Raw genomic sequence first — 20539 nt, forward strand, 5'->3', positions numbered from 1 at the left:
AATGTTCTTTTTTATATATAATTTACTCTGAGAGGTGGCATTAAAGTGCTATTCCTCATTCCATATTTCAGTAATAGAAAAAATGGTAAATGGATAGGATTAGACTCTTCCTGTAAGGTGTTTGCTTGGTAGCCCCATGTGTTCCAGAGGAATTTAATTAGAGGAGTGATGTCTGCTTATCTTGAATGTTAATGCCATATAACTGATCCCCTCCACCTAGCAGCCCTCTTCAGGTTTCTTCTCAGAAGCTAGCCTGTCCAGCTTGAGTAAACTCAGTAGTTTATTAAATTTAGGGGACAGAATTCTAAGCCTCCTTAAGCCCCATGCTAGCTCAATATAAACTAAAAAGTATTGTAAGTTTTTCCTGGTGTGACTTTCTTGAACATGATAAAAGAATGTGAAACAAGTATCTGGTAAAACAAATATTTTATGCTGTGAATATAGTAAAGGTCCAGTAGACTTTATTTTAAAGGGAGTCCTCAAGTTTGAGTGTAAGCATTCCAGAAATGGAAGGGGAAGGAGGGAAAAGTGAGCATTTGGCCTCTGCTGTAAGCAAGTCACTTGGGTGCTCTGTGCCTTCAGCTCCTCATTTGGAAAGTTAGATTAGATCCCTCATCCTTACAGTCCTTTAAACCTCTAGTTCCTATTCTATCTGAAATTATTTAAAGTTGAAACAAGGAGAAGGGAATTTGAGTGGAGAGTTAGTAGTTGAGAATTGCTTTTCTTCTGCATCAGAGGTCTGCAGACTGCGGCCTGATTTGGCAAGCAGCCTGATTCTGTATGGCTAGCATTCTGGAAATGGTCTGTACATTTTTAAAGGGTTGTAGAAAAAAATAAAGCATCAGAGACCAGATCGTTTGACCTGCGAAACCTAAAATATTTACAATCTGGCCCTTTGTAAGATAAAGTTTGCCAGCCCATCCTATGTAACAGTAAAATAAAAACTGTTTCTCTTTGACTACATCATATAATCAGATCTTCTCCTAGAAGAAAACTTGAAGCCTCTGAACTGAAAACATTAAGAAAGGGATTTAGACAGCAGTGCTCTGTGTTGACCATTATAATGCATCAGTGGTTTCTCCTCATTGAGGGTTCTGGCTCTTTCGAAGTTTGCTTTCTTTTAGCATTTACTTTGTTCTGGGATACAGCTACCCTGCTGCCTTAAGGCTGTCCTCTGTGCAAGCTGTTCTTCTAACCCTTCACATCAGCTTTTAGAACATGATCCTCCATGACACTCTGATTATTTATAACCTCAAACAGGCATGGTTGGTATGTACTTTACAAACAGAAGAGGGATCAACAAAGGCTTCACGCTGAGAATTGGATATGTCCAAGACCTCTGGTTTATAAAAACAGAATTAGTTTCCTAATTATCAATTTAATACATTTCTCAACTACAAGCTTCAAATTCCTTATATAAATCCTGCACTCTAAGGAATGTGGTTTTATTTTCTAAAGCCTCGCTAAAATTCTAGAACAGTGATTGTTAACCGGTGTCCTGACACACATATTCTCCTGTCTCTTGTGAACTGTCACAAGTTTATTGTTACTCATACAAAGTATTTGTGATGAATTTACTTTTTAAAACCGAATTAGAGAAAATGTCAGGTTAGCTTTCTGTTGTTGCCGATTCACTTGTGTTCTGATAAGCATCCTGCATGAGAGAGCAAGGTGTCGAGTTGCTGCTGATGTGCAGGGGAGAGGTACAGTCTGTACCAGTGCTATCCGCCACAACCCAGTCAGAGGAGGTAATGTTGACAATACCGCTAAGATTTCTGTCCCTTCGGAGTTTCTGTAAGATTTTGTTTTCCTTTCAACATTTAAAAAACTTGGTCAAAATATGGGATTACCCATTGAAATATGTCCTGGATTTATCATGTCAGAAAAGAGGTTGAGATGCTCCAGAGTCTATCTAGAAGTATGTATTTTTTTTCCCCAGATCTCACCTTGACATTTTACATTATTTTACTTTAAGTTATTTAATATAATTCAGACTTTTTAAATCCCTTTTTATATATCAATGAATTAACTGAGCCATATTACACTGAAAAGTGTAAATAAATAACATAAATAAATGCTGAGTCAAAAAATCTGTCCAGAGGAACAATTGTAGCTAATCTTCACTCTGCCATTTGAATTTGGGAGACTACTTCATTTGTAATGGTAGTTTTTCCTTTTGGAACTAAGTTCGTTCTTTATCCTCATACTTCAATGGCATGTTTGGAATGTGCTAAATTTTCATAAACATTTATACTTAAATTATCATTATTGATTAGTCCTCATATTTTGGATTAAGTCTCCAAAGATTTTGGAAGATAAATGGGGAAGCACTCGATTACAGGAGAACAGTGTCACTTCTAGATAAAAAGGGTTATATATAGCTCTTTATATTTAAAAGATGAATATTTATTTTTAGGAGGTTGACACATGAATAGGACTTTTTCAAAATTTTGTGTCTTGATTTTGAGGAAGGGGGCAACTAAGTTTTTCTCCCAGAATTAATTTGAATGATGACACTTTACTGTCACTTGGATTCAGTGATTGTGTGTTATTCCTCCACTAGATTGTATGTTCTTTGAAGCCATTGTCTTCTCAATATGCTTAATTTCCTTCAAGTACACTAAAACCTGACTCATCTGGAAAAAAACAGGCCAAGCTGAGTTCATGTAAAGTTTAAAATAATATAATTTTTTAAATATTGAATTAGTTTCTGACCTAAACTAGAGATATAGGTGGACCTGCTTGAGGTATCTTTGTTTTTATGGAAAATGCTTTTATTACATGCCTTTTTTTTTTTTTTTTTTTTTTTTAACTTTCACTGTTCACAGGCTGAACGAAAGGCCTTTTCCTCAAATAGCAACGTTTGGCTATCTTTGTTAAATTAATAGACTTTAAAGGTATTCAAATTAATGGTTTAAATTTAATTATAGATTGAAAATGTTTTCTCTTTTGTGACTTAATTTTAAAAGCAGGCCTGACTGAATATGGGGCCTGTATAAAACAATTATACTGAACAATTATATTAGACTGAGTATAGCTAATATTTAGCTTGCCTCTTAAAATTCTCAGACTGCTATTCAGTTTTAAAAACTACCCATAGTTTATGAACTACTCAGGAAGATTTTCACTTTTAATTGCTTCTTCGTGTAGTACTCATAAGGGCTGGGACATTTAGGATAAACTAGAACATTTTCATGTGTTTTATGAATACTTGTATAAACTGAAAGTGTTTTGATTTCCCACAATCCTCCAAAGGACTGTTTATTTATTGATGAGTTGTGTTGATATTTTTGCTGTTACAATTTCAGCAATGGAGTTCAGTGAACGTTTGTCAAGGAGAGCCTACTTCTAAGCACTGGGGGGAAGACAAAGAGTAAGATATGGTCCATGCCCCCAAAAAACTTGTGGTTGGTGGTAAGTTCTCATAAGATTTGCTTCATCTGAGCACACTGGGATTGAGGGAACATCTGAAGGCTGCTGTCTTGGAAATTTTTGAGGAAGTGTTTCTAAAACACTTAAAAATACCTGAGTCATGTCAGTCTGTTTGAATAGAAGAAATCGATATGAAAAGTCTTTTCTTAAAAAATGATTGTCTTATTTTATAGTATATTCTTTTTAAAAAAACATTTCTGATAGCTGTGTTTTATACATTTCTTTTTATCTGAAGCATCTCTGGTCTTCTGGAAAATGTCCTACATAGTGCTAGCCTTCAAACTATCGAAGTAAATTTTCATTGTAAAATAAATTAATTGTCTTTGTGCCAGCTAGCAACTCTTTATAAGTCTGTAAGGTATGAAAAATTACATCTTTATTTTTTTTACATACTTCAGGCATTTTACAAACCAATTAAATAGTTGAGGATAATGCATTTTGACATGTATAAAATAATTTTTTCAAGTAAGCAATCAGTCTCTACTACCATCAGATCATAGTCATTTTTAAAATATTTTAATACATACATATTAAAGTATGTATGAAAAAATCTAAAATGTTAATAAATGTTTATCAAATAGCAATGGTCTTGGGGTTTTTTTCAACATAATTAAGGAGTTTTAAAAATATATGAAGATAAAGCACAGTTACCCAAATACAGTGTGATATATTATATTCCCTCATGCATCAGTATTACAGATGTTGATTTGCTTTTAAACTTTAAACGTATTATTTATATGAGAATTTTAAAAGAACAGTTAAGTTCTTTTGTTTAAAAATAAATGTTTTACTAGTCTCGGATGCTGAAAAATGCCAATGCAAGTTTTACATGGTAAGAGGTAGGTACATAATTACAGTATTGAATTTTCTTTAAAAATTATTTTTCAACTTCAGTACAAAGTAATTTCATGTAATAACTCAAATGCAGTAGAGCAGGTTTTTAGATTCTTAACAATGGCTAAAGAATAAGTGCCTCACGTAAGAAAAATTAAAGGTGTCTGTGTTGTTTGGTTGAAACTTTCTTTCAAAATAGAGTCCAAGTCTGTTCTTTTTTTCCAGTGATTAAAATGTAAGATTAGCTTTGGTTGGTTCAGTGGATAAAAGCGTCCAATCACCTTAAAATATAAACCTCAGAAATACAAAACACAAAAGAATATCAGGTCAAGGTCTTAAATAGACAAGAATCTCGTTTAGGTCAAAGACTAAGTAGACATTGCCCCAGTGGGTAAACAATAAATTGCATTTGAGAGAGTTTGAACTTTTATCTGTTTGTTGTGTCACTAATGCCTGACAATATTTTGTTTGGCTCAAGAGAATGGAAAGCAGTTCAAAAACTTCATGTTTTCCCACTTGAGCTTAATTTATTCAAGGAATACCAAGCCTTCTAGGTCCAAGCATTGTTGCTGCCTGTAAATGATACGGATTCAGGATTCACGACCACTTCATGCCTTGTCATCTGATCTGAGTCATTCCCTGCAGGAGGATCATGTGTTGTGTATGAGGACCTTAAAGAGTTTGATGTGAACCTAAGTACCCCTTGATTGTGAGTAAAGAGTTCAAGTTTGCTTATAGCTTGATAGAGGGGTAGGATGCCACCTTTGAAGAAGTAGACTTAGATGCAGTTGAAGCCTGAAGTTTTAAACTATTGTCCAAGCCCCATTAATCTCTGAAAGTGGTGATGGATACTAAGTTATCGTTCAGCCTAATGTTTCTTTAGAGATGGAGCGGTTACCCATAGCAACTGTTTGGTATACCTCCCATTGTCTTTAGTTTTATTTTTTTATAAATTTATTTATTTATTTATTTTGGCTGCGTTGGGTCTTTGTTGCTGCGCATGGGCTTTCTCTGGTTGTGGCGAGCGGGGGCTACTCTTCGTTGTGGTGCACCGGCTTCTTGTTGCAGTGGCTTCTCTTGTTGTGGAGCATGGGCTCTAGGCACACGGGCTTCAGTAGTTGCAGCATGTGGGCTCAGTAGTTGGGGCTCACGGGCTCTAGAGTGCAGGCTCAGTAGTTGTGGCACACGGGCTTAGTTGCTCCATGGCATGTGGGATCCTCCCGGACCGGGGCTTGAACCTGTGTACCCTGTGTTGGCAGGCGGATTCTTAACCACTGCGCCACCAGGGAAGTCCTCCCGTTGTCTTTAGAAAGCTTTTAGCTTCTGCCCATTTATCCCAAGTCACAAAACCCACTTAGGTGGGTTGTGTGTTTCTTAAGAGAAGCTTCCTTGTAAAAGAATACGTATATAAGAAGAGTTTGTGATAGAAAATCCCAGCCAGAAAGAGATTGCAACCACGGTTATTTTGGATTTTTATCTCTCCAGTAGATAAAGTAGGTGTCTCCAATCAGATTTTAGCCCATGTTCCCCAGCTTCTGATGTTGCTGTTACCCCACCCACTCTCTGCCACTTTTTAAGTTCTGGCCTAAATATTTATTCCATTGATCCAAGGTTGGACAAAAATGAATTTAGAAAATCAAGGGGAAGAAGCTACAAAGGCTTAGAAATTAACGCACAAAGCACAAATTTCTTATTCTAAGATGATAACAGATAATTTGACTAATAAAACTTGTTTTCTGTCCTCACTCCAATATGTCATAACCACACTTATTACCTATTAATATATGGCCTGATCTATCCATTCCCACTGCCAAAGAAATATATTTTCTGCATATTCAGAAGCATGTTCTTCATGTTGAACCAGTTGTTGATGTTTTGGTTATTTGGAGGGTTTGTTTATTTGTTTTTAACGGTGTGAAGGATCCTTATTCTGGCCTCATTTGCAGACAGCCATCATTGAGCTCAGGGTAGTTTGAGTAGAAAAAAATCTAATTCCAGCTCTGGTTACTAATTCCTTTCACATCTCCTGAAGGGCCAGCTCACCCTCTTTCAGCTCTCTAGAAGGCCTGTACAAACTGAAATGGAACTCTGATAAGGGTGGAGAGACTCTTGAATTAGCTCTCCTGGAAATTTAGAATTGAAGTGAGGCCATTTAGGTGATGATGAGCCCTGGAATTTTAAGGTCAACAAATCTGGAGCTGAATGTCATGTGTGGGCAGAGGACATTGTTCATAGCAAATAAAGCAATCAACCAGAAAACTGTAAAGGTAACTGCCTAGAAAGAGAAGCTGTCTAAAATCTTTGCAGTTCTCATCAGGCACAGCTCTTCCTCTATTTACTTCATGTCTGTGCAATTCCTGTGTTTTTCTTCTTAAGCTAGTTTGAGTGGGTTACTATTCCACAGAATCAGATACCACTAAGGTATAGTTTAATACCTTTTGTGATTTTTAAAGTCTTAAAAAGCTAAGGACCTGAAACTATACTACACAGTTTGTTCAACATAACAAAGAGTATTGGTCTCAAATCAGCATCCATTCTATACATTCATTGTTAATATGAGGAAGTATCTAGAGTGTGACAAGAATATATGCTTAAGAATATTCATCACAGTATTATTTTTTATCCCACGTTAAAGAAAAGATTGCCTTGTACATCCATAGTATGGAGTGATTTTATTGGCTGCAAAATACAGGGAGTTTTTAGTAGGAAAAATGGTCATACTATGTCATGGAAAAGAACCTATATCAATTTGTATCTAAAATATGATGGCAACTATATAAAACTATATAGAAAAAAAGATGAGAAGTAATACTTGCCCATGGCTGATAGGATTATGAATGGGTTTTTTTCTGCTTTTTATAACTTGAACTTTACAAATTACCCCTGCCCCACCAAAATAAAGGTGGAAAAGAAAGGAAATACACCTCCCAAATCTGTACTTAAATTTCTGGTAACTCAGATTCATACTCCCTTCGAATTAAAAAAAATTTTTAACTCAATTGAGCTTTGTGGTAGAGGAATATTTTTAAAATATTCCTGGAAAAACATTTCTTCCTATTTTGTAGAGGCATTTGTGTTTCTTTAATATGGGTTTGGTGCTTGAGGGCTGTAGACTTTAGGAGGGTTCTTTACCAACCTGAATGAGATCAACAACTCAACTACAGCTCTGAACACAGTGCTTATCACATATAGTAAGTCCACAATATTGAGTTGATTAATGTATAAATGCAGCTCTCATATCACTTTTTGTGAATGATACTCAAAGGCATATGGTTAGGCGAACCTAGTTCAGTGCTTTGCTCACTTGAATGCACATAAGACTCACCTAGGGAACTTGTTAAAATAAAAGTTCTAACTGGGTGTGGGGTGGAGCTTGAGATTCTGCTTTCCTAACATGTTCCTAGGTAATGCCAGCACTGTTCTGGGAATTGCATTTGTCCCAATTAAAAAGAGGTGCAGTGATTACCCCAAAATGGAACTCCAACTTGAGGAATTCCATGGTAATTAAATCTTATTATGGAACAGTATTACAAAATGGGAAAATAGTTGTAATACTGTAGCTTAAATCCTTGGATTTTAGCTCCCAGATATATTGGAGTACAGTCATGCCGTATTTCATAACTAAATAACATTGTGCAAAGATTGTTAACTATTTGTAACGGCAAAGCCAGTAACTATGTTAACTAAGTTCATATTAAGTTGTAGTCATGGTATATTTGGGAAAAGCCAGAACATTGAAATTGATTTTTAAATAAGGATAGTTATATTCAGATGCACAACATGAGAAAACGGTGCCAATTTGGGGTGAAGACTGAGAAATTTTCAGATTATCATTTTCAGATAATTTTTTAAGTTATCATTTTTTCATACTTGAACTGTTTTTCTGGGTGTATCATTAAGTTGGGCAATACTAAAGTTGGTTGCTCTCCAATAGCTCTAAGAAAGAAACCTACTGGAAAATTACAAGTGGAATCCTGTTAAAACATGCCTGAGTGAGATTTAAAACTTGGCCTTTGCTCAAAGGAAATCTTGCTGTAGTAGCCAGGAAATATTCCTAAAGCAACTTCCGTGACTCTTTATTTAATCCTTATCAAACAATTACGTTGACCTCTGCAAAAATTTCTTTTTCCTTGGAATCCATCATTTTTAGGGACAACGTTCTGGACTTATATTTATCTAGGTTCTACATTGCAACAACAACAAAAAATTCACATTTTATTTGTTGCCAACACCAGTTTTCTTGCTCCAATGGCTTTTCCCCAGCCACCGGGGAATCACAACGTTTATAAATTGGAGAATCAAAATTTAGATAAGTAAGGAGGGTTCAGTCTACAAAATGCCAAAGCTACTGTTCAATTGATCAGACTAGTCAAACTGTCAGACATTGATCGTATAGACCCAAAAGGCATTGAATTTTATCTCATAGTCACTAGGGTTGTGTTTAACCCTCACTTGGAGACTTCCCCTGGTGGCACAGTGGTTAAGAATCCACCTGCCAATGCAGGGGACACGGGTTCAGGCCCTGGTCCGGGAAGATCCCACATGCCGTGGAGCAACTAAGCCCATGCACCGCAACTACTGAGCCTGCACTCTAGAGCCTGTGCGCTGCAACTACTGAGTCCATGCATCGCAACTACTGAAACCCACGCACCCTGGGGCCTGCATGCTGCAACTACTGAGCCCACTTGCTGCAGCTACTGAAGCCCATGCTCTGCCACAAGAGAAGCCACCATAATGAGAAGCCCGCGCACCGCAATGAAGAGTTAGCCCCTGCTCCCCGCAACTAGAGAAAGCCCTCGTGCAGCAGCAAAGACCCAATGCAACCAAAAATAAATGAGTAAGTAAATTATTTTTTTAAAAAAGAGCTACTTGAAACCCACTAAACTCACCAATAGGTAAATTGTTTTTGAAATAAACAGAGTTTATAAAATACTCTGATGTCAAGAAAAATCAAAGATGTCTCCTTCCACACAAAGGAACTAATACTAAAAAATGATTGAAAGAAAATAGATTAAAATTAAATTCAGAATATGAAATTGAAAAGTTAAAGCGTCCCATTATTTTGAGAATTGTGATAATACTGAACCTAACTAAATGGTGTTATTCTAACGTTATTGGTGTGCTCACTGGATAATGTGCTTCCTTATTACTGCAGATATGGGAATTTCCCATACACAGAAACTCAGTTGTAACAGTTGTTCTTAATAACATCAAAATGAAATTGTTCTTTCTCCACATACTTTATTGTGATCGTTGTGACTCACATCCACACACGGTTTTGAGCACCATGGTCAAACCCACAAGCCCGTGTTCCTAAAGGGTGGAATGCAGGCTCAGACCTGGGATTGTGAGGAATTCTCCACTGGATTGGAAATATAAAATAATTAAACAAACTGGTCCTTCACCACAGATGGTTTAAGAAGCACTGGTCTTGAACATTGCATGCTACATAGTAGGTGCTCAGAATTACTTGCTGAATGAAGGAATAGATAAAAAGGTGCCACTGGTAAAACAAAATTTCCTCATACTAATGTTTTGTTTTTGTTGTTGTTTTAAAAAGGGCTTCAAATGCTTGGCTATTTATTTATTTATTTTTATTTATTTATATTTATTATTAATTTATTATTTTTATTTAGTTATTTATTATTTATTTATTTAATGGCTGACTGTGTTGGGTCTTCATTTCTGTGCGAGGGCTTTCTCTAGTTGTGGTGAGTGGGGGCCACTCTTCATCGCAGTGTGTGGGCCTCTCACTATCGCTGCCTCTCTTGTTGCAGAGCACAGGCTCCAGACACATAGGCTCGGTAGTTGTGGCTCACGGGCCTAGTTGCTCCACGGCATGTGGGATCCTCCCAGACCAGGGCTCGAACCCGTGTCCCCTGCATTAGCAGGCAGATTCTCAACCACTGCACCACCAGGGAAGCCCCCTTATACTAATGTTTATGTATTGTGTGTGACAGTTTGTTTACTTGTTCAGTATTCATTATCTGTAATAAGGTGAATGAGAACTGGGTTAGGAGTCTTCTACCTGTTAGCCATGTTATCAATACATGCCAGTCAGTCTTTCTCTGCCTTTAAAATTTCCTCATTCAGCTTCAAATGAAACAGCGAACGTGAAAGCACTTTTTCCTTTTTTTAATAAAACTGGGTTTTACAAATGTGAGGTTTCATTGTTATTAACCTTTTTTTTCTTTAAGTGTAAGTTTCAGGTGTACAGTATTATAATTCAACATCAGTATACACTGTAAAGTGATCACCGCCACAAGTCTAGTTACCATCCATCACCGTATGGTTGAGCCCCTTCACCCATTTCTCCCACCCTCCCAACCCCTTCCCCTCTGGTAACCACTAATCTGATCTCTGTATCTATCCGTTTGGTTCTGTTTTATTTTGCTTGTTCATTTTTTGTGTGTTTTTGTCTTGTTTTTAGATTCCACATATATGTGAGATCATACGGTATTTGTCTTTCCCTGTCTGACTTATTTTGCTTAGCGTAATTCCCTCTAGGCCCACCCATGTTGTTGCAAATGGCAAGACTTTGTTATTTTTTATGGCTGAGTAGTATTCCACTGTGTAATACATATACCACATCTTTATCCATTCATCTGTCAATGGACACTTAGGTAGTTTCCATTTTTTATTCTCTCTAAAACCTAGGATCACTACACTTCTCTATGAAATATGAATTATGAAAAAACTAAAGAATATTGGTTAGGAACATAAAACACAGGAAGAGAATATTGCCGTGAAATAAAAGCTGGTCTGACGAGCCCCAGTGCTCTCTTGGCTAACACTCTGCACGTCTTTGTGATGTCCACATTGTATCACAACAATAATAAGAAACCCTCAGACTCCTGCAGTGCCTTTTGAACTATCCAACAGAGAATAAATTATTTTTGATATAGTTTTAGTCAAGTGTATTTTACAGTATTTTAACTCTTTAAAAATTAATTATTCAATATGGCCATATGGTACCTGCATATTAACCAGACAGTATTATTAACCAAATCTTCCTACTCTCGAGTCATGCCAGCAAAAGTTGATTAAGTACTATAGATGCCCACATATAAGGCGAGGTTTTCTCCAAAATTATCAGAAAAGGGAGTTGCTTTGTATTTGGGTCTTTACAAAGTCAAATTACAGAGTTCTCTCTCAGTTACATAGCTTTGAGAGCAAAGTACTGTCTTGGGGAAACATTACCATGGAAATCACCTCAGTCGATGCTACTTTTAAATGCTTGTAGAGGTCACCTGAGAGAATTGCTAGAAAAGATAGCAAAGAAACAACATGAATTTAATAACTTATTCTTCATAATCACTAGTATAGATATCAATGTAAACCAGCCTTTTAAAGATAAGTTTAAAAAACAATACTGTATATGATTATGTTGCAAAGATCAAGAGTAAATACCTATAAGATGCACTGGATATCACTATTATGCAGCTGAATAATTCCCATGGGCATCTGTTATGGGCTGAATTGTGTCCTCCCCAAATTCGTATGTTGAAGCCCTCACCCCCCAGTGCAACTTATTAAAAGATAGGGCCTTTAAAGAGGTAATTTAGGTTAAATGAGATCATAAGGGCTGGGCTCTAATCCAGCATGACTACTGTCCCTAAAAGAAAAGGAAGCGACACCAGGGATGCATGTATTCAGAGAAAAAAGCCATGTGAAGACACAGCAAGAAGGCGGCCGTCTGCCAGCCAAGGTAAGAGGCCTCAGGAGAAACCAAACCTGCTGACACCTTGATCTCGGACTTCCAGCCTCCAGAATTGAAAGAAAATAAATTTCTGTTGTTTAAGCTGCCCAGTCAACGGTACTTTGCTCTGGCGGCCTGAGCAGACTAATACAGCATCCTATATGTTGATTCGAATGGTGGAGTTTCCCAAATGGCGTAGATGGAAGTTCAGATTACGTGCCCCAGAAACCTGCCAGATGGTTTAAAGTGGCCTTGCTCATGAGGACAAAGCAAGTGGCAAAGATGTTTGTGAAGTTTGATTGAAATTGTTTCATAAAATAAGCATGAAAAAGGTAATGTTCTAAAAATATTTTTTAATATTAAAAGTTGACGTTCAGCTATTTCATCTATATTCCTTTACGTTTTTCTACTAGAGTTTGCTAAAAAATCTTTTTTTTTTTTTGATGAGCTTTTATTGGAAGAAATGGGAGATTGCCTTGTAATTAGGCTTTCTGCAAATTTGGGTCTTTTTAAAGATTAAAGTATAGCCCTCATTAAGAAATAACATGATATTATTTAGTATAGGGATCAGTCAAATTAACTTTGGAGTAAAAATGGCATTACTGTGTACAGAATTTAGTTGAGTTTCAAACAAATGCTGTTGGGATAAGTTTGGTAGGGGTTGATCCTGTAGATATATGGTATGAATAGCTATTTGTTTTTTAAATAATAGAACACTCTCCTTTATCCCATGCTCTTACATCAGTGGCCATTGTTTTCTGGTTCACAGAAAATGCTGGTATTCACTGAGTATAAATGGAGATGACCAGTGATGTGCTCCTGTTTCTTTTTTCAAAATTCAGAAACCGTGTATTTCTCATCCTAAAGAGTTACAGGTAGTCCCAAATTATGCATTTCCTTGAAAAGTTTATGCAGGAAAAAATCAGTCTATTCCCAAGTTCCTCAGTGAAGATATCACATTACTGACTTCACTTTGAACTTGGACATGCTCCAAGGTGGAGATCCATGAAGCAGTAACTATTAAACAGGGAACACTTACACACAAGTTTTCTAGGCTAGTTACCTCTATGACAAAACTGACAAAATGCATGCATATACCCTCTTCTTCAAAGTTGCCCTGCCAGGGAAATTTCCTACCCAAGTCAGAAGCCATTGCACCCAATCAAAAGAGCTTTTCTGGTGAAGAGGTAAAACCTCAGGAACCACAAGAGGTAAATGAAAGGAGGAATATTAGTATTGCCTTGTATTGAAATCAACATGAGGAGATGCATATAAAATAGGTAAGAGGCTATAAACAAGTATGAATTTTGATCAAAGTGGGGTTTAGGTGCATGTATGTTCCATGTAAATGAACTTTAGGTGCTTCCCAGTTCCACTTGGTCCAGAGAATAGAATGACACTCACGTAAGGGACATGGTTCATATGAATAAGCATTTAGGGTCTAAAAGAGGTTGAACCACAGTGTGCCCACCTCACTGGCAGCGTGCTTTTCTAGGGGATCTCAGTAACACCTGTCGTCATTTGCTATGGGTGTTTATACCTGCAGCACTGAGTATAATGCTGTGTACACAATAGGTGGTCAGTAAGTGCAAGTTAAACCGTAGGTATCTTGTCAGTAGTTTTGGAAAGGTGGAGAAGGGTGGGTACTGTGAACTTTCTTTTCATCATAACCTTAAGTTATTTTTCATCATTCAGGTATTTCTGTAGTACATATAGAAGAATGTGAAATTTATAGAATTACAGGCATTTATGAGAAAATTGACCAGTATATTAAATTGAATAAGATGTATGCAGCTGGAAAAATGATTCTGGAGTATTTATCAATGGCATGAGTGTCAATCTTCATGCTCACGTAGCTGCTCCTCTGGCTTTTCCTCTGTGGGGAGCTCCTCTCCGAGGCCAGCGTCAGCTGCACCATCATCCTGTCTGGCTTGTCTCCGTTCTCGGGCGTGTAGTTGCCCAGGTCATTCACCTCCCCATCACTGTAGCTGCCGTCCAGCAGGACCGCGTGTGGCTGAGGCAACCCGCAGGTGCAGGGAAGCTGCGGACACAGCAAACGCACGTTGGGATGTGAGCTCAGCATCCTCTCTCAGAAGCCCTTCCAAAGAAGCTGCCTAGTGGAGAGCATTGCCTTTTTCTAGTTTTTATTATGGGTTTGGGGGAATAATGGTGGTGGCACAGTAAACATTCTAAAACAGCAGGTAACCCATCAACTGTTAGGAAACATCACGTCATATCAGAGATGCACAAGAAGGTTCATGATCAGATAATCGGCATGTTCTCCATGAGATCATAAACCGATATGAGCCCTGATAAAAATGTTTACAATTATTGCATATGTGTGTGTGTGTGTGTGTGTGTGTGAGAGAGAGAGAGAGAGAGAGAGAGAGAGCGCGGCGGGGTGGGGGGGGAGGGATGGGGGGGAATTTGAAAGGTGTGGCATTGTGGGGATAGTTCCTCCTATGTAGCTAGAGTTTTCTGGAGGAGATAACCATTGAATTGCAGACAGGAGGATGAAAGGGAAACCAGGTAGGAGGGAAGATGATCTGGGAAGTGATGGGAGATGTATGAGGTCATATGTGGAGGAAAATTTCCTAGAATGGAGGATATGTTTCCCTGGAAGCTTTTATATATATATAAATATATATGTATAATATATATTATATATGTTTATATATATAATGTTTATTGAAGCATTTATTATAGTGGCAAAAAATGGAAACTATACTGCCCATTAATAGGGGAATAAATCATGTTACATCCAAGCCATTTATTATACCACTATTAAAAAGAATGTCTTGGAAAAAGAAATTCCTGGAAGTTTCTTTTATGATACCTCTACGTTCATAAGTCATTTGTTCCACTGTGTTGAACTGCCATTTATTTTTATCACTAAACTACCAACACCACCAAGATTAAAGGGACCACGTCTTAGTTAACTTGGCTTAACAGCTCCTGGTATATGGTAGGTGCCAAATAAATATTTGAATGAATGAAAGAAGCCCAGAGTAAATTTCACACCGTTTTTGTTTGCTCTTCACACCAACCCATGAAGTAGGTGGAGGAGGGGGTGTCATTGTCCCATGACACCCCCTCCTCTTACAGAGGAGGTTGGACCTGGCCAGGGTCCAGAGCTAGTCCAGGTGCCCATTCCAGGGCAGACACTCCAGCTCATGGTAAAGTCACCTTCTCCTGCGGCTTCCGCTCTTTCCTCTCCTGCACGGTGGTCAGGTAGTTGACGGCCGCATACTCCAGCACCGAGAGGAACACGAACACGAAGCTGACCCAGAGGTAGATGTCCACGGCCTTGATGTAGGATACGCGGGGCATGGAGGCGTTCACACCCGTGATGATGGTGGACATGGTCAGCACCGTGGTGATCCCTGCAGACACAGTGAGAAAGAAGCATGGGTTTGTCTTTCACCAAACCCACTGGATGGCTTCGTGCCTCTGTTCTTTCTCCCACCTGCTCCTCTAGCCTAGAATGTCTCCATCCCTGCCCCCTCTGTCTAGCAAACACCTGCTCACCTTTCCAGTTTTAGCTTTTATGAAGCTTCTCCTGTTTCTCCATCCCCCGTGCTCACCCTCTCCCGGCTCTGTGTCCCTGCATCTTCATCACAGCCTTTGCATCACTCTGTTCTTCTGCAGAGAGCCCCTGACAGGTTGGCAGGGTCTTCCCATTCAATTGCTCAAAACAAAGATTGCAGGGGACTTCCCTGGTGGCCTAACGGTAAGGATTCCGGGCTATCACTGCCCTGACCCGGATTCAATCCCTGGTCGGGGAACTGAGATCCCGCAAGTAAATAAATAAAAAGTAAATAAAATAAAAAGTAAATAAAATAAATGAATAAAAAAACAAAGATTGCATATATGAGCAGGTATGTATATTTCTTGTAACTCCTTCTCCAAAAAAGGGGAAAAAGGTACACAAGTTTTATTTTAATCTTTGTGCCCTCGTTGCTGGTGTAGAATCTTGCAGTCCTGGGCCTCTATTACCAGCTGTCAGGGCACCTCTGGCAGAGCCCCATCCCACTATGCTGCACCTGGCTGCGCATTCTGCCATGTTGACTTGAGGACTCAGTCAATTTTACCAAGAATGATGTTAACCTCATTTATGGGAAACAGATTTTTCAAACTAGAATGTTTATTTATTGAGCACAGTAACTGTTCAAGCTACAGAACAACCGTTAAAGGCCAGGGCATCTGTCAGTGGAAATTTCCCCAAGATTTCAAATTAAGCTCAGAACATTTGCTTGGCAAACACCAAATCACAGCGGATTGGGGTCATCTTAAGGGCCAGCGCCAATCCTATTTCACTAAAACCTGGTGGGTCATCTCTCCCTTGAAGCTCCTGGACGTATTAGCAATGGTGCCGTGTGCGGAGTGGGCGCGATATTTAAAGCGGGGAAGAGAGTTGATAGCAAATAGCTGTTGATGGAAGGCTTGTAGAGTAGGGATTCTCAGACTTGAGTATGTATAGGAATTACGGGGGCGGGATAGGGGGGTGGTCACTGAAACAATGATAATAATAGCTAGTTCGTGAGCTTTTTTTATGCGAATTAAGTGGGATAATGTATGTAAAACAGCCCAACACTTCACAATTAGTATTAGCTGTTACTATGTTACCTTATGGATTGAAAGCAGTGACAGACACCAATGATAAGGTGTTTTTATCTTTGTGAACCAAGGCAAAAGATCATGAAGACTTGATCAACAGATCAATGAGTAAGAAGAAGAAACCAGTCAAGACAGGAAAAGGTAATAGATGCGCAAGAAAGTGGAAAAATAACAATAAAAAAAGAAATTTGGACAAGCAATTAAAAAAGCGAGACTTCCTAAAATCTGGTTAGTTTTCTGACTTTAACTTGAAGAATGTGGGACTTCCCTGGTGGCACAGTGGTTAAGAAACCGCCTGCCAATCCAGGGGACATGGGTTCGAGCCCTGGTCCGGGAAGATCCCACATGTCGCAGAGCAACTAAGCCCATGCGCCACAACTACTGAGCCTGCGCTCTGGAGCCTGCGAGCCACAACTACTGAGCCCACGTGCCACAACTACTGAAGCCCGCGCGCCTAGAGTCCAAGCTCCACAAGAGAAGCCACCGCGATGGGAAGCCCGCGCACCATAACGAAGAGCAGCCCCCGCTCGCCGCAACTAGAGAAAGCCGCGCGCAGCAATGAAGACTCAATGCAGCCAAAAGAAAATAAATTTTTAAAAACGGAGAGATAAATTGAAGAATAATTTGCTTACAATAGAGTGCATAAATCCTAAATATTGAGCTCAATGAATATATATTTCTATAACTACCATACAAATCAAAATATAAAACATTTACAGAAAAAAAAATTACTGGGGGAGCTTGTTCAAAATGCAAATTCCTGGTCCTCTCTCAGAGCTTCTGATCCTATACATGTAGATGGGACCCCGGATTCTTCATTTTAAACAATTTCCCCCAAAGACTGTCACAAAGATCCCTTGGGCCACCTTTGGAGAAACCCCATTACAGAATGTGACTTTCTTAGGCAGGTGGGCAGAGAAAGCACCACAGACCAGGACCACCCACCCCAGAACTCAGCTCTAACAAGATTAAAGATGAGTTGTTTACATGGGAACCTATGGGGACCTAGAAACAGCTTTGCTGCATAGTTTTGTTTTGTTTTTTTTTCTTTTTTGGCCTCAATGCTTTTGGGATCTTAGTTCCCAGACCAGAGATGGAAGCTGGGCCCTCAGCCATGAAAGCACAGAGTCCTAGCCATTGGACCACCAGGGAATTCCTGCTACATAGATTCTTAATAGTGGCATTTTACCTGTGAATGAATAACAAAGTTTTTCCAAGTTATAATACCAACAGGGGTTCAGGGCCAATTTGGAAAGAATGGTTTTATCTGGAAGGAATTACTTGTATTTTCAGATATCTGGAATGTGCACTTGAGAGGTTTCTTACCTAAAGGGACTCTGGCGGGCACAGCTCTGCGGTCGATCCAGAAGGACACCCAGGACAGCATGACCATCAGGGTGGCGGGAAAGTAGGTTTGCAGCAAGAAGAAGAAGATGTGGCGACGCAACGTGAAGTTAATGTAGAGACGGTTGTACCAGCCTGGGGGACACAGGAAGAAAAGAGAACACACAGCAGAGCCACTCAGCTCCTTCATAGGACAAACTTTATTCAGAGAATCATAAATGCCTTAGATGCTTCCCTGGAAACTTACCCTACCTTCACAAAGGGGAAGTGAGAAAAACCATGGAACAGAGTGATTATACAATAACTCATACCGCATGGGTGAGTCCATCTCAAGGAATTTTGGCCCTCATTCTGTACGTAAAGGGAACCAGGCCATTGAAGACTCTTGTTACTCAAACTACAGCACAGGGCTCAGCAGTACCGCCATCACTTGGTTGCTTGTTGGAAATGCAGACTCTCGGGCCCCGCCCCAGATCCTACTGACTCAGAACCTCCTTTTAACACTCCTCCCCACATGATTCCTGTACACGTTAAAGCTTGAGATGTATGGATTTAACAACGCCCGTTGGATTTCTTATGGGGGAAAATATGTTTGAAGTTAAAATACCAAGCTAACTACAACAATGCATTTAGGCTATGCTTTAGCTCCACCCTGTTGTTCTTTACAAGGAAAACTTACAGGGAGGAGTTGAAAGGAACAGGAGAATGGTGGAAGGAGAGGAAAAGGCAGGATAAATTGGACATGATGAGGGCTGAAAATAAAATGGGGACTTGGCAACATTAACTAGAAAACTTCGCATCCAGGACAATTTTAGTGCAACGGTTATAATTATAACAGCTCCAAAAAGTGACTGTGGAGGTGCTTACGGACTGCCTGTGTCCTTCTCAAACTCGTGTGTTGAAACCTAATCCTCTATGTGATGGTGTTTGGAGGTGGGGCCTTTGGGAGGTGATTACATCATGAACGGGATTGCTGCCCTTATAACATGTGTCTCAGAGAGCTCCGTCGCCTCTTCCCCCATGTGAGGACACAGTGAGTCTCTGAACTAGGGAGCGGGCTCTCATAGACACTGAATCTGCTGGGACCTTGATTTTGGACTTCCCAGTCTCCAGAACTGTGCGAAATAAATTTCTGTTGTTTGGAAGCTACCCAGTCTATAGTACTTTGTTATAGCAGCCTGAAATGGACTCACGCAAGGAGGGAGGTCAAAATGCTAAGAGTCAAAGGAATGGGGGATCCCCCAAAGGACCAAGACTGGTGGGTTATGTATGCAAAAGATAAGAGACGCAGGATCGCCACATGTTGGAAGGGAGCAGTGCCCTCTGTTACAGATCAGAGAGACTCAAACGGTGGCACTTCTCTGGGTAGTCAACCATGCGATGTTTTAGCAACAGAAACTGCATAAAGATTAGAGCAAAATCAGCCTGAAAGGTAATTGGTCAAGAAAGAGGCAAGGGTTGGAGAGAGTGAAGCTCAGCTGTAACCTCAGCTGCCAAGAGGAATACCACAGCGCCTGCCCTCAGGCAACGTCGGCGCGGGGGGAGGATTGGCAAGGGCCCAAGCAGGACCCTTGGTTCAGAAAGCAACAATACTGCCCACAGAGAATGACCAATGACCAGTAGTTCCTGCACCGTGGCTCACCAAGAGGGTCGTGCAAGCAGTATGGTAGGAGGGGATTGGTTAAGAGAGAAGCACTCAAAGGGGCTGAAGCCAAGAGAACATGAATGGAAAACAATAAACCTGAAATTGGACTATTTCTTGCCCATAGGAGAGGGCACTCTGGGAGTTATATCAGGGTGAGATTCCTGCTGCTAAACTGGCGATGCTGTCGTCTCAAACAGACCTCCCCATGGGGTTTATGTTGGAGCCCTTACCAGCATTTTCTAGGTTATCACTTCTGATGCTTTGGAAGTATCAAAAAATCACCCCCACCCAATGCTCACCACCCTCTAGACCTGATCTAGAAGTCCAGATCCTTGGTTTCAAATCCAAGTGGCACAGGCTCTGCTCACTTGACCACAAATTCACAGGCTTTCTGAGATGGAGGATGCCCCGCCCCTCTCTTAGCCCCGCCCCCACCTGTGCTGCTGTAGAAGGCCAGTTTGGTGGTGGTGTGGAACTCCTGGATGAGGAACTGGGAGAGTGAGATCCGCTCATCTGTCTTTAAAGAGTCATTGCCTTTCTTCCAGTATAGCATGAGGTCGTCTTCCGTGTAGGCATCTGGAAGGACAGAGACAGCGTCAGACGCCAGGAAAGACGACGAGCCTGTCTGTGAGGCTCTGTGGGGATTGGGATAAGATGAAGCAAAAGTAAATCCAAAAAGACAAATCTAATTCTCCTCGGCCTTCCAAAAGTCATCAGGGCAAAGCCCTCAGGCCTAAATGATCATCATTGCTGCAAAAGTGCTCACCCCTCAATTCAGCCTTAAACCAGATGAAATTGCTATACTTGTAGACCAGAAACTACAATTTGCTCTTTTAAAAAATTTGTTTGCAGGTTAAATAGCGGCAACATTTCATATGGTTCAGCTTTCTAAACCATGGGTGATTTACACCTTTCTTCTTTCAAAGGGTGACGATGCATTATTGATGGCAAATACCTTTGTTGTTCTT

General features: G+C 39.7%; 1 protein-coding gene across 2 annotated transcripts in view; it reads right to left on the reverse strand.

The window, feature by feature from the left end:
• Positions 1-656: 656 nt before the first annotated feature.
• Positions 657-20539, reverse strand: part of GABRR1 (gamma-aminobutyric acid type A receptor subunit rho1) — a 53185-nt gene continuing 33302 nt past the window's right edge. For both annotated transcript variants that reach the window (XM_022552581.3, XM_089921856.1), the window contains 4 exons: positions 20007-20147; positions 17909-18061; positions 15152-15348; positions 657-14006 (listed from right to left, as the gene is read on the reverse strand). In XM_022552581.3, the coding sequence (XP_022408289.1) occupies positions 13713-14006; positions 15152-15348; positions 17909-18061; positions 20007-20147 (785 nt within the window). In that variant the 3' untranslated portion in view covers positions 657-13712. The remainder of the gene's footprint in view (positions 14007-15151; positions 15349-17908; positions 18062-20006; positions 20148-20539) is intronic.

The sequence above is a fragment of the Delphinapterus leucas genome, chromosome 12 (genome assembly GCF_059928025.1).
Source record: "Delphinapterus leucas isolate spDelLeu-1000000601 "Yukka" chromosome 12, BTC_Dleu_Yukka2, whole genome shotgun sequence".
Taxonomy (NCBI): domain Eukaryota; kingdom Metazoa; phylum Chordata; class Mammalia; order Artiodactyla; family Monodontidae; genus Delphinapterus; species Delphinapterus leucas.